The sequence below is a fragment of the Telmatherina bonti genome (assembly GCF_933228915.1).
Source record: "Telmatherina bonti genome assembly, chromosome: 16".
Classification (NCBI taxonomy): domain Eukaryota; kingdom Metazoa; phylum Chordata; class Actinopteri; order Atheriniformes; family Telmatherinidae; genus Telmatherina; species Telmatherina bonti.
Genome location: NC_136614.1, coordinates 11,462,299 through 11,479,459, shown reverse-complemented (window position 1 = coordinate 11,479,459; position 17,161 = coordinate 11,462,299). Strand labels below are relative to the sequence as shown.

At 41.2% G+C, this 17,161-nt stretch overlaps 1 protein-coding gene across 1 annotated transcript in view; it reads right to left on the bottom strand.

Moving 5' to 3' along the window:
* The window catches only part of man1a1 (mannosidase, alpha, class 1A, member 1), a gene marked incomplete at both ends in the record, with an annotated part of 171,307 nt that overhangs the window by 88,631 nt on the left and 65,515 nt on the right, over nucleotides 1-17,161 (bottom strand). The window contains one exon of the mRNA XM_079255707.1: nucleotides 5,797-5,877. Coding sequence (XP_079111833.1) covers nucleotides 5,797-5,877 — 81 coding nt within the window. The remainder of the gene's footprint in view (nucleotides 1-5,796; nucleotides 5,878-17,161) is intronic.

Sequence of the window (17,161 nt, the reverse complement as noted above, 5' to 3'; positions counted from 1 at the left end):
TATTTTGCACATGAGTATCGGTTCTCGTAGAATCTCATGTGCTTGACGAGTGTCACGAGGTTCTCTGTTGTTCCCCAATGATATGTCGTGATTTTGTTTGAGGTGGTTTATTCGTGTCCTGGGTAATCCGCCAGCATGCAGCACTATATACAGTGAAAATATTTACTAGGGTCGTGACAATATGCTTTTGTTCTGATTCGATTCCGATTTTTTTTGGGTGCCGATTCGATTTAAATTGCGATTCTCACAATTTTTCAATATTGCTGATTTTTGTAGATTAAAAACATAAGAACGTATAAAACTTTTTATCTGCTCGTCATTTTTCTTAATTTCAATTGGGAAAAAACAACACATTAGCTAGACCATCATTCTGCTGCTACAATGCTACATAAAAATTACCAAAATTTTAGAATGAATTGTTTTTATTTAAAAAAAAAAAAAAAAAGAAAGATTTTTTAACAAACAAAAAAAAAAAAAAAAGATTTTAAAATTGTGAAGTAAAAAAATCCCAATTTTCGATTTGTCAATTCAATTTTCCCACCCCCCTCTATATTTACAATGTGTACATTTCATACACTGTACGCTCGCCAGCTCAGTCGTACTCCAATTCTCTCTGTTAAACTCTCATTACTCCACAACTCCCACCAACTGTACCCTACTCCACCCCGTTCTACACTGAGCGTCTGAAGAAGGTAAAGCCCCGCCCCAACAGGAACTTCCCCAATTACCACCTTTTAACTGGAATTCCTTACTTCCTCATGATCCCCCACAACAACAATCAAATGCTCCACACATTACACACATTTCAACACCCTGATTGTAAACATGTTATATACAACAATAAAAATAACACTTGGCGTTCAGTGCGTCCCGTGCTGGTGACGTCACTGCTGCACTGTGACACAGTCTGGCCATTTAAACCTCATAAACCCCTTGATACCCTTTCCCATTCATCCCCAGCGGACATGGCAGACACCCTGTAAGATTCCCTCCAGTTATCTGTTACCAGCGCAACCGCTAGGTGTGCACTTCTTAACGGTTATGTTGCTGACAGGTGAAATGTCCAGAATGTGAGGCTACGTGGGACTGCAGATGTAGTGCTGGGGATACAACCGTCTGTAACAGCAGTCAGGTAGGTGGGTGTGGCAAGGTCGCCTTGTCACGATGAGATTTTACAAGAATTGCCGCTTATGCAAGGAGCCACGCAGCGTTATTTTGGGGTTTTCTACTTACTGTGGAGAATTTCACATGGCTTTTCAAATCTTTTCTCCCTCATTTTCTTTTCTAAAACTCTGACGTTGCTGTTTGTTCCGTAACATGCCATTTTTTTACATATATGAACTGGTCAGGACCTCCCACATCACGTCAGGGAACATGTTAATGGAAAAAGTGTTTCCATTACACTTTTGCAATATGTTTCTCTACTGTTGGTTTCCTTATATAGGCTATTATGAATTCATTATGGTTTTTTTTCCTGTCTGTAAAGTGTCTTGAGATGACATTGCCATGATTTGACACAATATAAATAAATCTGAATTGAATTGAAACGTCTGAAAAACCACCTCATGGTAGCGTAAAAACCTTTAAGCAATTTTTATGACATTTTTTAAAATGTAGGCAATGTAATGTTTCCATTAGCATTTTTTTTGTTGTGATATTTGGTTTTTGAGCAATTCTGGGTGTCATAGTTTGACTTTTTTTTTACTAAGCTAAGCTGGAATTACATCTTTACTGACTCCTGAGATTGTCATAATTTCTCAAGAAATAATAATGTGATCAAAATTTGGTGTGTTAAAGTATTTAAGACTCCACCGGTAAAAACTTGGTTCATTTCTTTCCACCTGGAATGAATGTGCTACTCAGAGCAGAGCACATTGATGTAGCTGTACCCCTTCAGCACCATCCAGCATCCTTTCATCCACATGACGACTTTCATTTAGTTCCAGTACAACAGCAACAGTTAGTCATCTTCTCCATCAAAAGCCCCTCGGTCCTCCAAGGCTACCCATCAACCATTTATCTACCTCCCCCATCCCCCGGGGGACCCTGACGGAGGGAGACCTCTCACAGCTGCCATGAAATACAGACGGCTGTGAACGTCGTAAAAAGTAATGGAGCTGAGAGGCTGCTGAGAAAAGGCGAGTAAGGGCGCCGCCTTCGCCATTTCACACCTGATAAGAGGATAATCAGCTCAGATAGTCTTAAAGCTGCTGTTTTCCATGTGACAGATTTTCTCATGATGAAGAAGCTCCACTCTGACATTCAGCTTCATGCTTTTGTTACTTTGCTTCGACATGAAAAATAACAAGCAGTTTTTCACTCCATCGACAGCTCCTGGCTTTTTCTTTCATTATTTATCTATTTTTTTTTAATGATTTGAGCCAATAATCTTTCAGCTTTTTTGAATTTTCAGAGCAAAAACAGTAAAAATGTTTGTTCATTTTTCAGCTTTTTGGTAATACAATTTTATCCTCTTTACTTGATGCCTCAGATGTTTATTTGAAAGTCAAAATGTCTTCTTTTTAAAAGTTTAAGATCATTCAAATTCAAGTTGAAGTAATTCTATATGGGAAATATTCCAGCGTTTCTATTATTAAATGGGATTTAAGTTGCCTAAATACCAATTAGGATTAACTGGTTGTAATGTATTGCGACATCAACATGAGTAAAATCCATGTTGTCCAGTAAGTCCAGTATGTAGAGAAGAATGGAGTTCATAGAAAGTGGGTGCATGCAGTCAAGGTACCCAGTCTTGGATTTGTACCTGGTCTGGTGTAGCTACTGTCTCCGTCAATGACGGAGACAGTAGCTACACCAGTAGCTACACCAGCTACACCAGAGACGGTTGCTCTGCCAGTTGAGGAAAACAACACCATCACCGGACATCTTTACCATCCTTTCATCAGTGATTCCTCATGTTCCGTTTTTAAATGGTGCAAAATGTTGCTTACCCCCTTTTCATCCTCACTAAACTGGCTCTCTGTCCATTTTCAGGATAATTTAAAGATTCTTTTGTTTTTACATCTTTAAGGCAACCTTCCAAGCAGCTGCACTTCCCAGTCGCTCAGGTCAGCTGACCAGCTTCTCCTGATTTGTAGCTGACGCTCGGAGGAACAGGGTTTCTGCAGTTGGGCCTCCCAAATTGAGGAATTTGCTGCCATTCCATATCATAAAGGTTCATTGTTCTGCTGCTTTGTAGCTTTGCTTTAAACCCAGTTTGATTTTCTTGTTGTCGTGTTTTAACCAGAGACTTTATGTAAAAAGATGGGCGGAGCCTCTGTGACGTCACCCGTAGGTTTCTGAAGAGCTGAATTGAAGCTCAGTGGGCGGTTCCTACCATCACCATCTTGGCAGCGTCATGTGTGTCGTCTCGTGTGGAAAATACAAATATGGGCAAAGAGGTGGAGCTGAGAGGGGGGCTGTGAGGGTCATGGTGGATGATTGACATCGAGCGAACTCCGAGCTGCATGTAGCTAAGAGCTAACCTAGCTAACCCGGAGATAACAGGAGCTAACCAGCTAACGGGGGTAAGCCGGCTAAAGCTAAGTCACATTGGTAAACAGCTAAAAACCGCGGTTGTTCTACGTTCTTCTGACTTGAAGCGGGAGATCGGGTGCCTGTCAATCAAAAGGACACGCCCCTAAATATGCCGAATTTAGAGATTAAATTACTTTTAAACGGGCGAGTTAGAAAAAAATTCACTCTCCCCACAGTTGTCATGAAGGTAAACCTGACCTATTAAACCTAAATTGGATTTTTTAACCAGGGTGTAAACATGTTTATTTCTGCTGTGAAGTTGGTCTTTTTAACATGGGAGTCTATGGGGATTTGCTCTGTTTTGGAGCCCCTAGTGGATGAAGGTGGAACTACAGTTTTATGCTCTTCTGCATAGGCTTCACTTTTAACCGCAGGAGGCTCCGTCCAATCTTTCATATACGGTCTCTGGGTTAGAGTTAGGGTTTGGGTTAATCCAATCAAAATGTTGAGGGGAATGTCCAACCCCACCTAATATCCAGCCCTGCCTCATTCCCCATGCTACAGCCAAGACCCTCTCTCCAAATCAGCTGTTTAACAAGCGGATAGAGGTTGGGATTAAACTAGAAAGGGATCTCTACCTGTGTCCTGAAGCTAACAGGATGTGGTTAGAGTTCAGTGGGTGTGACGTGTCTGTGGAGATGTGTGCAGCTTTTCTCAGGGCTCTGGTATCGTAAAGGTCCGTGCATCGCATGTCCTGTTCTTTGCTGTGACCCGCGTCTGAAAACTGCCTCTTAGGGTTAAATAAAGTTTTCTGCACCTGAGCTATAAGTGTATGTGTTTGTGATGAGAAGTAGTAGAAGACAAAACAAAATACACACATATATACATATATGTGTGTATTATATATAGTTATAAAAGGGTTGAGAATCTGCAGAAACCTGCTGTGAAGTTGGTCTTTTTAACATGGGAGTCTATGGGGATTTGCTCTGTTTTGCAGCCCCTAGTGGATGAAGGAGGAACTGCAGTTTTATGCACTTCCGCATAGGCTTCACTTTTCACAGCCGAAGGTTACCGCTTGATTTTAACTTAAAAGTATTTTATTCCTATGTTCAGCACTTTGGTGAAATAAAGTTGGCTTGGCTCATCATGATATTGGAACGATGGAAAGCTAGCTTCATCTGTATGATGTGCTTTATTGTCCAGTGTTGCTGTAAGCGTAAACACCAGCAGAGACGGCTGTTAACCTTCCCACAGCGTGGTTGGGAAACACGAGGAGGACAATTCCTCGGGGTTAACCCTGCATAGGAAAAGGTCTGAAGAGCTGTAACATTTATTGCTGAATCCTTTAGTAAAAACTGTTTACAGCTAAACAGGCAGTTTCTTCCAGCCTACCCCTTCTGCTCCGGTCACACGCCCCTCATTCACTCAGACAAGCCCTCTCCAGATAACAAATATAGTTTGAATCATGTTAGTACAGCAACTTTTAACCCCGGACAAATAAGAGAAGATGTTCTTGTAATGTTCACTGAACTTGGAAATGGGTTTCACGTCTCTGTCTGCCTGCAGGCATCCTCTCCCCGCTAACAGACGCCTCACACCACTGCTTCATCCAGAGTCGGGATGGAGATGTAGGTTGTGTGTGTATGGGGAGAAAAGTGTGTAAAATGTGTGTGTTGACAAACAGCTTAAGCGTCGCCAAAAACGAGGTCATTCAATGTAAAATGAAGGTGAACTCCGAAGAGCCTCGTTTTTAGCAGGTTTTCAGGTGTTTCGCTTGAATGATGTACAGTCTTATAGAGACGTCGAATCAATTTAAAGAAGAGGTTAACTCTGCTAGTAAGACAAGGAAGATGCTGGCACTGGAGGCCAAGATGATGCAACCTGATACACCAAGCAGATATAAAACACAAGCATAAACCCTAGAATATGCAACCATGTGGAAACGTGTCACATTCATGTGTCTGTAATCAGACTTTTCAGGACATTTTTCATCCTCTGCAGCATTTTAACTCCCTTCACTTGCTCTCTAAAGCATATTTTAAGCAAAGACATTCCTGTAAATGTTCTTAATATTCACTTTAACACACCAACAAACACCACGGTAAACAGCCTCCTATAAAAACAACATCTGAGGAAGAGGTTTGATGGAACTGGATGGAAGAGCCCCTGAATATCAAATATCTGCAACATGTATAACACTTAATACATTTAGCACAAGCACTTCCTCCTCATCCTGTGCTCTGTATTATCTCTTCATTTAATCAGCAAACAGGAAGCAAACTTCCAGTCGGAGCCTAAAACGAGCCGGAAGCTCCTTACCTCCTTTCCAGACAGGTAGTAGGCAGACAGCAGGCCTCCGACGAACCGGATGTTCACCTCAAACACCGACACTTCTGCATTCTGCAGTGGAGAAGAAAGAAAAACAGATTTGAGACGATAAACAAGTGAAAGTCAAATTTCTCCTCTCACCAGCAAAGTGGAAAACTCTACAGCGAGGCTTTCACTAGGCCTGAGGGAGGATTAGGCCGAAGCTGACTTGTCTCAGCCTAGACGGATATGTTTGAACCGATGAGGCTGATGGGGGAATACATTTAAATGCCAGTTGACCAGCGCCACTCTGTAGGAGGTAACAAAAAGTAAAGAGGAGGATCATTTCTGCAGCAGCGCTTTTTTTCCCCTATACTTTGATGTTTTTTATATGGATGCATCATTCCAGGTCAGTTTCACCCTGTTTTATGTGTACATTTATAAACACCACAAAAGAATTTCATAATTGATGTCATTTCCAGCCGAGCGAGTGGCTCGGTGAGACGACTGTTCCATTATTTATGTCCAGACTGAAACGTCTCTCGGGCTTTCGGGCTGTCTGCCATGAAACCTTGTTAACCCAACATGACGCCTTCTGAGATCCACCAACTTTACAGCTAATGAGCCACTTATGTGGTTCAGCAGTAAACTCTCTAACTGATGGATGGACGGATTCTCCTGTGCAGACACGTGTCTCCTAAAATCATACAACGCCACGTCAAAGTCTAAAGCATGAGATTTAATTCATAGCCCTGCAGAGATGAAGATTACAGAGCGACAAGTACGGCTTTGGAGGCCGAAATTATATTCACATGGACATAAAATTTAAGATATGCAACGTCATGATTCAAAGTGATTGTTTTGATAATCGATGAGTCACCAGTGGTTTTGAGAGTTAGTCGACTAATGGGATCATAAGTAAACTGTAGCTGAACAGGGTCTCATGTCTGTAATGTTTGACATCACCTCAGTCGGGACAATAGACTGTAAATAAAAGATAGACGGAGCCTCTACATTTCTGAAGAGCTGGACTGAAGCTCATTGGGCGGTTCCATATGATGGCAGCGTCATGCTTGCCGTCTCTCCTGGAATGCACACAAATGGGCAAAGAGGTTGAGGGGGGCTGTGAGCATGGGGGTGGATGACTGATGTCTATTAAACACCTATCTGCCTGTAGCTAAGAGCTAACCAGCTAACGAAGACGGGCGGGCTAAAGCTAAATCACCTTGCAAACCGGCGGTTCTACACTCTGCCTTCTTGCAGCTGTATGCCAGGTAGCTGTCAATCAAAAGGACGCGCTGTTAACTACACAGAATTTTTAGATAAAATATTATAACAAATGAGTTAGAAAAAACCTAACCTGACCTATTAAGCCTAAAATGTTCTTTTGAACCAGACTGTAAACATGTTTATTTCTGCTGTGAATTTGGTCTTTTTAACATGGGAGTCTATGGAGATTTGCTCTGTGTTGGAGCCCCTAGTGGATGAAGGGGGAACTGCAATTTCTGTAACTTCCTGCATAGTCTTCACTTTTAACCACCAATGGTTGCCACATAAAACCACAGGAAATGGCTGCTAAACCGTTCCAGAAACACGTGACGTGTGTGCTAACGTTAAAGAACTCAGCATCACTCCTGTTAACGATCCAGCTGTCGATGCAACGACGTCGCTCACTGTTGATGTTAATGTTAGCCGCTAACAAGCCAATTAGCTTAGCGAGACAACCGTCCCTGCTTTTCAAACATCCCCACATCACATGCTTCTTGCTGAACCTGGATCGCCGTCTGTGTCCCAGACAGAAAGACAGATAAGGCAGAAGAAGTTCTGAGAAAAAAAACACGTTTCTAAAGCTAAGTTGTAACTATAATAGTTGCCATAATTGTGACTAATCAACTAATGTCAGCAGCCTTAGTTACAAATCTTTATATGGAGCTCATGTCAGATGCGTTAACAATGGCTGTATCCTCTCCTGTTCATGTTGGTTAGTTGCACTCTTCATCTGTTTTTGTGCCATTTTAAATATTAATGTCTTCATATTACACATGCTACTAATAAAACAGTGATGCATTTTCTATTCATTCACCGTGCAGCCCTCTAAGCACACATTAGCAAATTCATTAATAATCAAGCGTAACAAAAAAATGTGACCAACATATTTTTTACTACAAGCTATATGTTTACCCTGGAAGCACCAACAGGCTCCCATTTGTTTCACTTATTGCTCCTTTAGTTGCAGCCCTGCAGGTGAGTACGCCTCCCAATTCCTTCTTTTTGTTTTACCACCTCATTTTGGAGGCGTCAGATGCTCCTTTCCTTCTGTCCAGAGGAAGTGGAAGGGAGCATTGCGAAGGCTGCATGACTATTGTGTGATCACCGTATCCATCCCTGCAAAATAAAGGGTCAGGGTGAAGGAACTGGAGCTGGGCTGACCTTCCTTTTGTTGTTTTTTTTACCTGCTTTCATCAAACTTATCTAGCGGTGTTCATGTCCCAATTAAATGTAGAAAAAAACTGTCATTTCTAGTTTACAGAGCAATTATACCTAAAAGAACAAACACTGCCCTGCATGACACAGATAAGCCTCATCTCAAAATCCAATGCTTCTATTTCTAGACAGAAATAATGGCAAAAATAATAATAAAAAATCCTGACTTTGTCTAAGTAGCAGAACAATGGAGCCTTATCCGTTTCTTGCCCATCAAATCTTAATGAAGAGATTCCTGAGTCAGATGAAGTTTTGTGTGAGTGACAGCTCTCATAAGTCACTGCTGTCAAGCAGAGATAGGACAATACACTGTTGGGTGGGAAAAACAAATGATGTCCCGGGCTAAATGTGTCCTGTCACTCTCCTCAAAGTCTGGATGACTGATCGAGTAGGTCGATTGTCATGTTAATTCATCCTGATTAAGATGGAATTATTTCCTCTGCAGCACTTTTCCTTCTAAGTCCTTCTGACTTTCTAACAAAGTCATGATAATTGTTTTTTTTATTATTATTATGAATTATGCTTAACCCTTTAAAGCCCAACTTAAGAAAAACTGGAGAGAGAACACAAAGTTTTTTTCCACTTTAAAGACGCATTTACATAACTTTTCTGCACTCCAGACTTGTTTGATGGCACAGTGACATCTATTATGTGCATTTCTAGAACCGCTGCAACCTAGCAGCGTCCTGAAGCTGGGAAACCAACACTTTAAAACTTTTACATCCTTGACGCGACGTGACGTTGCAGCAGAGTTTTGCTTCATGGTATAATCAGGAACTGGCTGTTTTAAACACGCAGCGTCTCTGATTCAGCAAAGAAAAGGTTAAAAGAGAGAAAGAAACAAAACAAGAGTTATCATAAGATTGTCTTTGCTGGCTGGAGAGAGCTACCAGGTCAGGTAGGACGCTGAATTAGCCATTGATATGGGGCGCATGACGGTAAGGCTGGACTATATGACCAAAGTCCTAAAGTGGTTCATTTTCTATCCCCATAATGATAAACATAACGATAAAAATCTGTTTGTGTAATGTTGTGTCAGTCATCCGTTATGTATCAGATGTTCTTGGCAACAGCAGCAGGGATCTCCTTCCATCTGGGGGAACTCTGGCCGTATGATGTTCCACAGGTAAATACCTGCTGCAGCGTTTACATCTGGAGTTTATTATGAGCTTTCGCCTCCGCTTGACGCTGCTTTTGCTCGTTGACTCTATTCTTTATTCTGTATTATTTATCCTGATTCCTGCGCAGGTGATAAAATGAGTTAGTTGTGTCGGAGTCCGTTGTTGGGACTGTGAGCTAGTCTGTTGTCGGTTCCACGTCTGTCTTTTTATATCCAAACTGCATCCATGTGACAGAAATTTCCTCTTTTAAAAACAAGCTCTTCAGGTTGGGTTGGCTGGTCATCTTTTAGTGAATTATCCTGCTCTGAAACACGTCTGCTACCAACTTCCTCCATGTTATATATGTATATATATATATATATATATATATATATATATATATATATATATATGTATATGTGTGTATATATATATGTATATGTGTGTATATATATATATATATGTATATATATATATATATATGTATATATATATATATTGCATGCCGTAAAGCATGCCGTAAATCTTGACAGAAAATACTGAAGTAAAGCATCTTATCATGGCGTAAATGATAGAACCTTATATGAAACAATTGACATTTTCTATCGTCCAAAGGATATATCATCATTAGGGCTGTGACGATATGCTTTTGTCCCGATTCGATTCAGATTTTTTGTTTGCCGATTCAATTTAAATTGCGATTCTCACAATTCTTTGATATTGCTGATTTTTGTAGATTAAAAACCAAAAAATTATGGATAAAACTTTTTTTTTTTTTTTGCTCATCATTTTCCTTGATTTCAATGAGGAAAAAACAACACGGTAGCCAGATCATCATTCTGCTGCTATAACGCCCAAGAAGACACGTAAAAAGATCAATTAAAAGAATGAAAATGACAAAAATTTTATAATGGATTATTTTTAAAATTGTGAAGCAAAAAAATCCCGATTTTCGATTTGATTTTCCCACCCCTAATCATCATATTGCCAAGTCCCACGTTACGGTCAAACTTGTTGAAGTGTAATCTTCTGATTCGTGGTGTCTCGGCAGAAGATAAGTACCAGAATGTGTTCAACAGGATTTCGAGCTGAAAAAGTAAAATGTCTGAAACTATCAAATATGATACGTTCGGCTTTATAGGGTTATTGTTGTTTCTCTTTTGGCATGTCCCTCTGATTGGGTCGCCACAGCGAATCGTTGCACATGAATTGGCACATGTTTTTACACCTGAAGCAATGCTCTGCATTTATCCAGGCTTAGTTCTGGCCTTCAGAGAACAATGGTGTCCCCCTCAGACCATCAGGTCACAAGACAAGCGCCTCTACCACCTGAGTCACTTCCACTACAGCTTTATTGGGTTATTATTGATTTAAATGGAACCAGTTCAGAGTAGCATGCTGGAAATCAAGCCATGAGAGACTCTGCAGCACCGTGTGTGTGTGTGTGTGTGTGATGGCTTCCAGAAGCCATCTCTGTGTAACTGCTGGACAACGACCCCATGAGTCAGCACTTGCGTGACGTTATCTCGCTCCTGCAAAAGCTGGCAGGCAACTCTCCTGATGTTGCAACATTCAGGCCTTCACAGAGCGTGCAGGAATCTCACTAAACGCGGCCTTTCCCACTTAAAGACTGCAGCAAGATGAGCCGATGAGATAACGTTCCACCTGAAACGCCTCACATCAAAGTGAATACTGATCTGCTGCACCATGGCGTGAGCGGATAGTTGGGGGAATGTCGCCATGTGGCTGCTCCTGTAACGCGGAGCCTTCATCCAGGCTTGTCTCATCACAAGGACTGCCATCACTGTGTGCAGCTTTCAGAGCATTTTGACAGGTGGGGGGGTGTTAAAAGAGTTGCTCTGCTGGGTCAGAGAGAATAAAAAGCTATTATTTGCAGGGTTGCATGCAGTGGGAGTGTGACATTGTCGAGTTTGAGGCGTCCAGATATCTGAGCATGACTCTCACCGTGTTTCTTATTTTCTAATGAAACCAACAGGATATACTAGAAGCACATCGTGCAGGTTTCCCTACGAAGAGCACCGAAAAGAAATTTCTGCCAGATGGAGGGGCAGTTTGCTGTCAGCCCGGCAGCTTCTTGACAGAATTACTGCATCCATATCTGTAGTTGCTGGTGTGCAAGTTTGCATTGCAGCTGTTAGAAACATTAAAATAAACTCCTGTTGGTTACGTGTCGTGGGATTTCACCTGCTTTAAGGGTCACTCCATCATTTACTTCACTCCTAAAATCCAATATGATTCCGTCAATGTGACATATAGTCATCAGCGATGGACTGGCGAGCTGTCCAGGGTGTACCCTGCCTTTTGTCCAAAGACTGCTGGGATAGGCTCCAGCTTCCCCGCAACCCTTAATCGGACTAAGTGGTTAGGAAAATGAATGAATGAATGACATATAGTCATTTTTATCATGAAACAGCTCTCTCCATCTGGCTCGGCAGCGCCTTCTTTCTTGTTCGTCCCATCCTCCATTGTCATCGCAAGTCCTGGAGCCTGTCCCAGCTGTTATCGGGCCAGAGGCAGGGTACACCATGGACGTCGCCGGGCCCACTCAGAGATCACTCACACTCTTAGGGGCAATTTAGCAACATCCAATTAACCTAACAAGCATGTTTTTGGACTGGATTGTGGGAGACAGCTGGAGTACTTGGAGAGAACAAGCGAGCCGCTCTAACAAAGGTCCCGGCTGACGCTGGAAGCAGGAACCTTCAGGCTCACCGCCACTGCAGGGATGTTCAGGCCGACATGTCAGAGCCAAAAGGCTTTTCTCAGGCGCCGTCTGACAGCAGCAAACTGAAGTAGCTCTGACTTGCTATCTTGATTTTTTTCAAAAACAAACTTTTGCTCTCTTCAGAGGATTTCATGGCGGTTCGGACGGTGTGCTGCACGGGAGAATTTACTGCATATTTCTGGTTCTCTCAAGACTTACTATGATGAGATAAACTTGTTTAAACAACAGAGTGTGTTCCGTGAGAGGCTTCTTCAGGTCCGCTGTAAGACAGCTGTAAGATACAGAAGATAATTCCTGCCAGCAGATGTCAGCCTCCAGAACAAGACCTCCTCTAATTAACAATTATCTACTACAATATTGAATTTCCCTTTGCGGGTTAATAAAGTGTTGTTTCATTTTATTTCATTTCCTTTCGTTTCATCTCAAGAAGAAGGAATCAGAGTTTAGTTGTGATGAGCACCAGAACCAGCAGGAGTCAGAGGAGAACAGACGGCAGATCCATGTCATATTTATCTTTTGATTGGAAAACATTGTGTCTGCAAAGTAACTCGGTACCCTGGAACGTGAGAATGCCGATAGCGCCGCTGGTAAAAGTTGCTTTAACAATCACTGGACACAAAAGTCAGATATGACTAAAATATATCTAGAGGCCTCCAAAAATATCTAACTCACATGAAGTTTCACCACCAGGTACACCATTTATGGCTGGAAAACGTAAAAGTCATCATTTTCCCTGGGAAACTCAACTGTCGACAACATTGTCCACATCTTTTGTCTCCAGTGTGGCATCCTGGCCTCCCAGCTTTTGTTTTGTTTAGAGCAGTGGTTCCCAAACTGGGGGTCGGGTCAGAGTTATCACAGGGGGGGGCGCGGCAAGGCTAAATAAAACTTTGGGAGTTTTTACACTGGATGAACTTGTAAAAGTACTCATCGGAAATGATTATAATGTGTGATGATGGAGCATATCTGTCCCTGCTTGACCAGTAATAACCAGTGGTGGTAATAATGAGACCACAGTCTTTTGAATGTACCAAAATGTTATCTAATATCATGAAGTATGAAGCCAAACAAGTTCCACCACTTGGGGACTTTTCATCCTGAAAAAAAAGAAAATCCGGTTAAAGCAGGTTACTTTCGAAATAAACTATCCAGCTATCATATATAGCAGAGTTGTTTTACTAAAGAACTGTACTATAGAAAACTCCACTGACCTGAAGTTTGCAGAGATACCTGGTTTCAAATGTTTCACACTGAAGCAGAAGAATGGATAATAATACTGACACGTTTTTATTTATAGTTACCTACAAGACAGCCACTAAAACTAAAGATGCATTTCTTAGTATGTTTCTTTGGTTCATGTGATGGGAGGGGTGGGGGGTGTGTGTGGGGGGGGGTCGACAATGAAAATGGGGTCCTGCAGAAAAAGTTTGGGAACCACTGCTTTGAGTCTTAGAGGTACATTTCCATGACATTTCCTCATTTCCTTGTAGAAAATAGATGTTTATCACCTCTTTTTCATTTCATTTTGGTTTAGAGGAAGTTAGGCCATGAGCGCCGCTCTCTCTCTCTGCTAAATTTATTCAGACTTTACACCACTGACGGTCAACCTTTACATGCTAAACATACTTTTACTTCTTGTGACAGAGCTCTTCTTTCTGTAATGAATATATTTTTGCAGTATCAGCGTGACCTTCCATCATTTTTGACACGGCCTACCACTCAGATCGTAACACCACTTGATTCAACTGCATTTTACCTTAACCTTTACTTTTTAAAAAGGCTTTTTAATGAGTTTTTATCTCTTGAAGTAATTCAGTGATTCATTCATTGTTGGTATATGTTATGCATGCTGTGTAATATGTACATTAGACCTCTTCAAATTTGACCTTTTTCATCAAACATATGCAAACTGATATTCTTCTTATTCTCCAAGGTCTAAATTAACTAAATATACCAGTTATCTTTATCTTGGACCTTGGCTATGCCTGCATGAAGAGCCATATAGTTTTATCGTTGACGTTGTTCAAAAACAACAACTGTAAATTTTCGCTGGATTCTTAACTGACTGTCTGAAATAAAGAGATAAAACATAATTAGTGATAAGATGGGATGTATGTGCATTAAAAGTAACAATTTTGAGATCAAGTTATGTGTCATATGATGTCATCCATAGCATACAAATATGAATGTTTGACATTGATTGTGCATTAAAATTAGTTCAAATTTACACAGGTGTGAATGTGTTAACAACCATACCCAAGAACATTTTATTAGCTTTCATTTGGAACAACTTTCAATGCTATAGCATCAACCTCTGGGAAGCTACAATGTGAAGAACATAATATACGATAATGTAATTTTCCATTGTTTTTGAACGTCAACAATGAAACTACATGGCTCTTGAGGCAGGCATAGCAAAGGTCCAAGATAAAAAAAAAACTGGTATATTTAGTTAATTTAGACATTGGAGAAAGGGAAAAATATCAGTTTGCATCTGTTTGATCAAAAAAAGTCCAATTTGAAGAGGTCTAAAGTACATCTTGAACTTTAGTTGTATGTTTCAGTCTTTGCCCGTAACTTTTTAGTCCCAGACAACAGAGTTTATTTTAGTTTATGTTGTGATTCAGCATCTTAAAACATGGAGGCTTACTGAACCCCATTTCACATCATCACATACGATATGTCAGCTGCGCCGTCTTTAAAACCAGAACAAGGCATAAGTGTTGCGTCTCCTGTGGATTTTCCACGCGACCTGTGATAAATTGTCCTTCAGCTCTATCAGTGTCTCACATGATAAACCAGCCGTCACGTCCCATCCAAGAAGCAGTCAGGACTGGTTCCTTCAGTCTATAAGCCGTCTTCAACTGTGTTCAATGGTGAAAATCTTTATTTTTTAATCAGAGGTGGACTTTTAAGCTCAGCCATATTGATCTAGACACGTTGCATGAAGTTTATCTCCATTCCAGGATAAGCAATATGCAGAATCCAGGGACAAACTCCACTCGAGTGAGTCATCATCAACGTCCAAAACAAGATGTTTACGTTTAGTCTTCTTTACTTATCTGATCATTTCTTTGACCTAAAATCAAGATGAGCAAAGGTAGCTTTGCTAAAAGCTTCATATATTAGTTAGAAATCATGTTAAAAACCACTATGGTGAAAATATTCGCCCTGCATCTGATGGTGGTTTCTAACATGATAACAGAATTACTGTCAAGCACATCTAAACTTTAAAAGAAGCTTTACAACGTAACATTTTCCTGCCGCTAAACCCTGGAAATCCAGGAGGATTGTGGACATATCAGGCCTTCCAGGTGCGGAGATCTTCCAGGAGATCAGAAAACCTGAAAGCTGCAGACGTGACGGTACCAGATAAAAGCTGATCTTATTCCAAATGAAACACTTGATGTATTTAGCTGCCGTGTGTTCGGCCTCTCAGATACTCTAAGCACCACAGACAGCGTGCAGCTAAGTAACGACAACACTGAAGTAAAGACAAACTGCTTTCCTGCTCGTCCTTAATGAGGAGCTCTTAATCGTAATGAGGCTGAGTCCACAAACATCAAAGAAACGAGGCAAAGTGTGCACGCTGGAGGCAGACGCATCTCTGTGTGCACACGTCGCTGAGCTCATCACAAAAACATGCAGCGCTGCTTCTTCTGTGGTGCTTTTAACTAAAGCGGCGTTCTTTCCGTCTGACTGTAATGAGTATAAAACATCACGTCCTCCTCCAGCGGCGTTCAATCTGATCAATCAGCTCATCGTTTCACACAACCAGTTGATTTGTGCAAACATGGACCGAAAACCTGAGTTTATCACGAGCAAGTTACCATGGCAACAACAAAGTTCTCTCTTGAATTTATCCGGCTCGATGCTCTAAATGTTTAAAGATGTGCTCATCGATTTCAGCTCGTCTCTTTTTGTCTCCTTGACCTGCTTTATTTGCTCTGAATTCACCAGTTGCTGTTGCAGCACCGCTTTTCAGGACGCCAGCACTGGATCTGAAGCCACACTGGGACAGTTCGCCTGGAAAAGGTCCGGATCTATTAATAGCAGAACTCTTGAAAGCCTGGATCATTGTTTCTGACATCTGCAGGGCACAAGAGCACTGGGTTGAGTCTTCCAGGACGTATTCATGCATAAAATATGAAACTACTCGTCATGTTTTTAATATTATGACCTGATAGGAGGAGATTTTAACCACGAATCATTTTTAAGTGAAGCAGAAGTTTATGTACTTGATGAAAACATAAATATTTTATAGCATCACTCTAATTACTGTACCTGTTAACACCTATAGCTAATCAGCCAATCACATGGCAGCATCTTGCAGACATGGTCAGTATGACTTATTGAAGGTAAAACTGCACCAAAAAGAGAAAAAAAGTGGATTTAAGTGACTTTAAATGTGGTATGGTTGTTGCTCTGAGTATTTACTGGGATTACCACACACAACCATCTCCAGAGTTGAAGAAATAATGTGGAAAAAGAGAAAAAATTAATGGAGTATCAGTTGTCAGGAGCAAAATAGAAAAAGATGATAGAAAAAGAAGCACAAGTACAGGAACCACAATAACTGGACAATAAAAGATGGATGAGCACGGTGTAGCATCTTCTGATGGAAACTTCCAGCAGCACCGCCTCACAAAGCTCACATCAGATGATGAGTTCACTGTCCCCCACCCCACAGTCACCAGGTCTCAGTCCAGCAGAGCAGCTTCGGGACATGGTGGTGGAACGGGAGATTCTATGGAGGAAATCTTTGAGGAATGTTTCCAACATCTTGACGAATAAATGACGCCATGAACTACTGCAGTTCTGGAGGAAAAAGGCTCCAACATGATCCTAGGAAGGTGGATCTGACAGAACGGTGCGAGGGATTTTTCCATCAACAGCTGGATCACGGCCATCAAATCTACACTTTAACTTAAACATTTCACATAAATATGTGGGCAACTCTGGTCCTCGAGGGCTGCCGTCCTTTAATTGTTAGAAGTTTACCTGCTGCAACATACCTGACTTAAATCAATGGGTAAAAAGCAGAGTT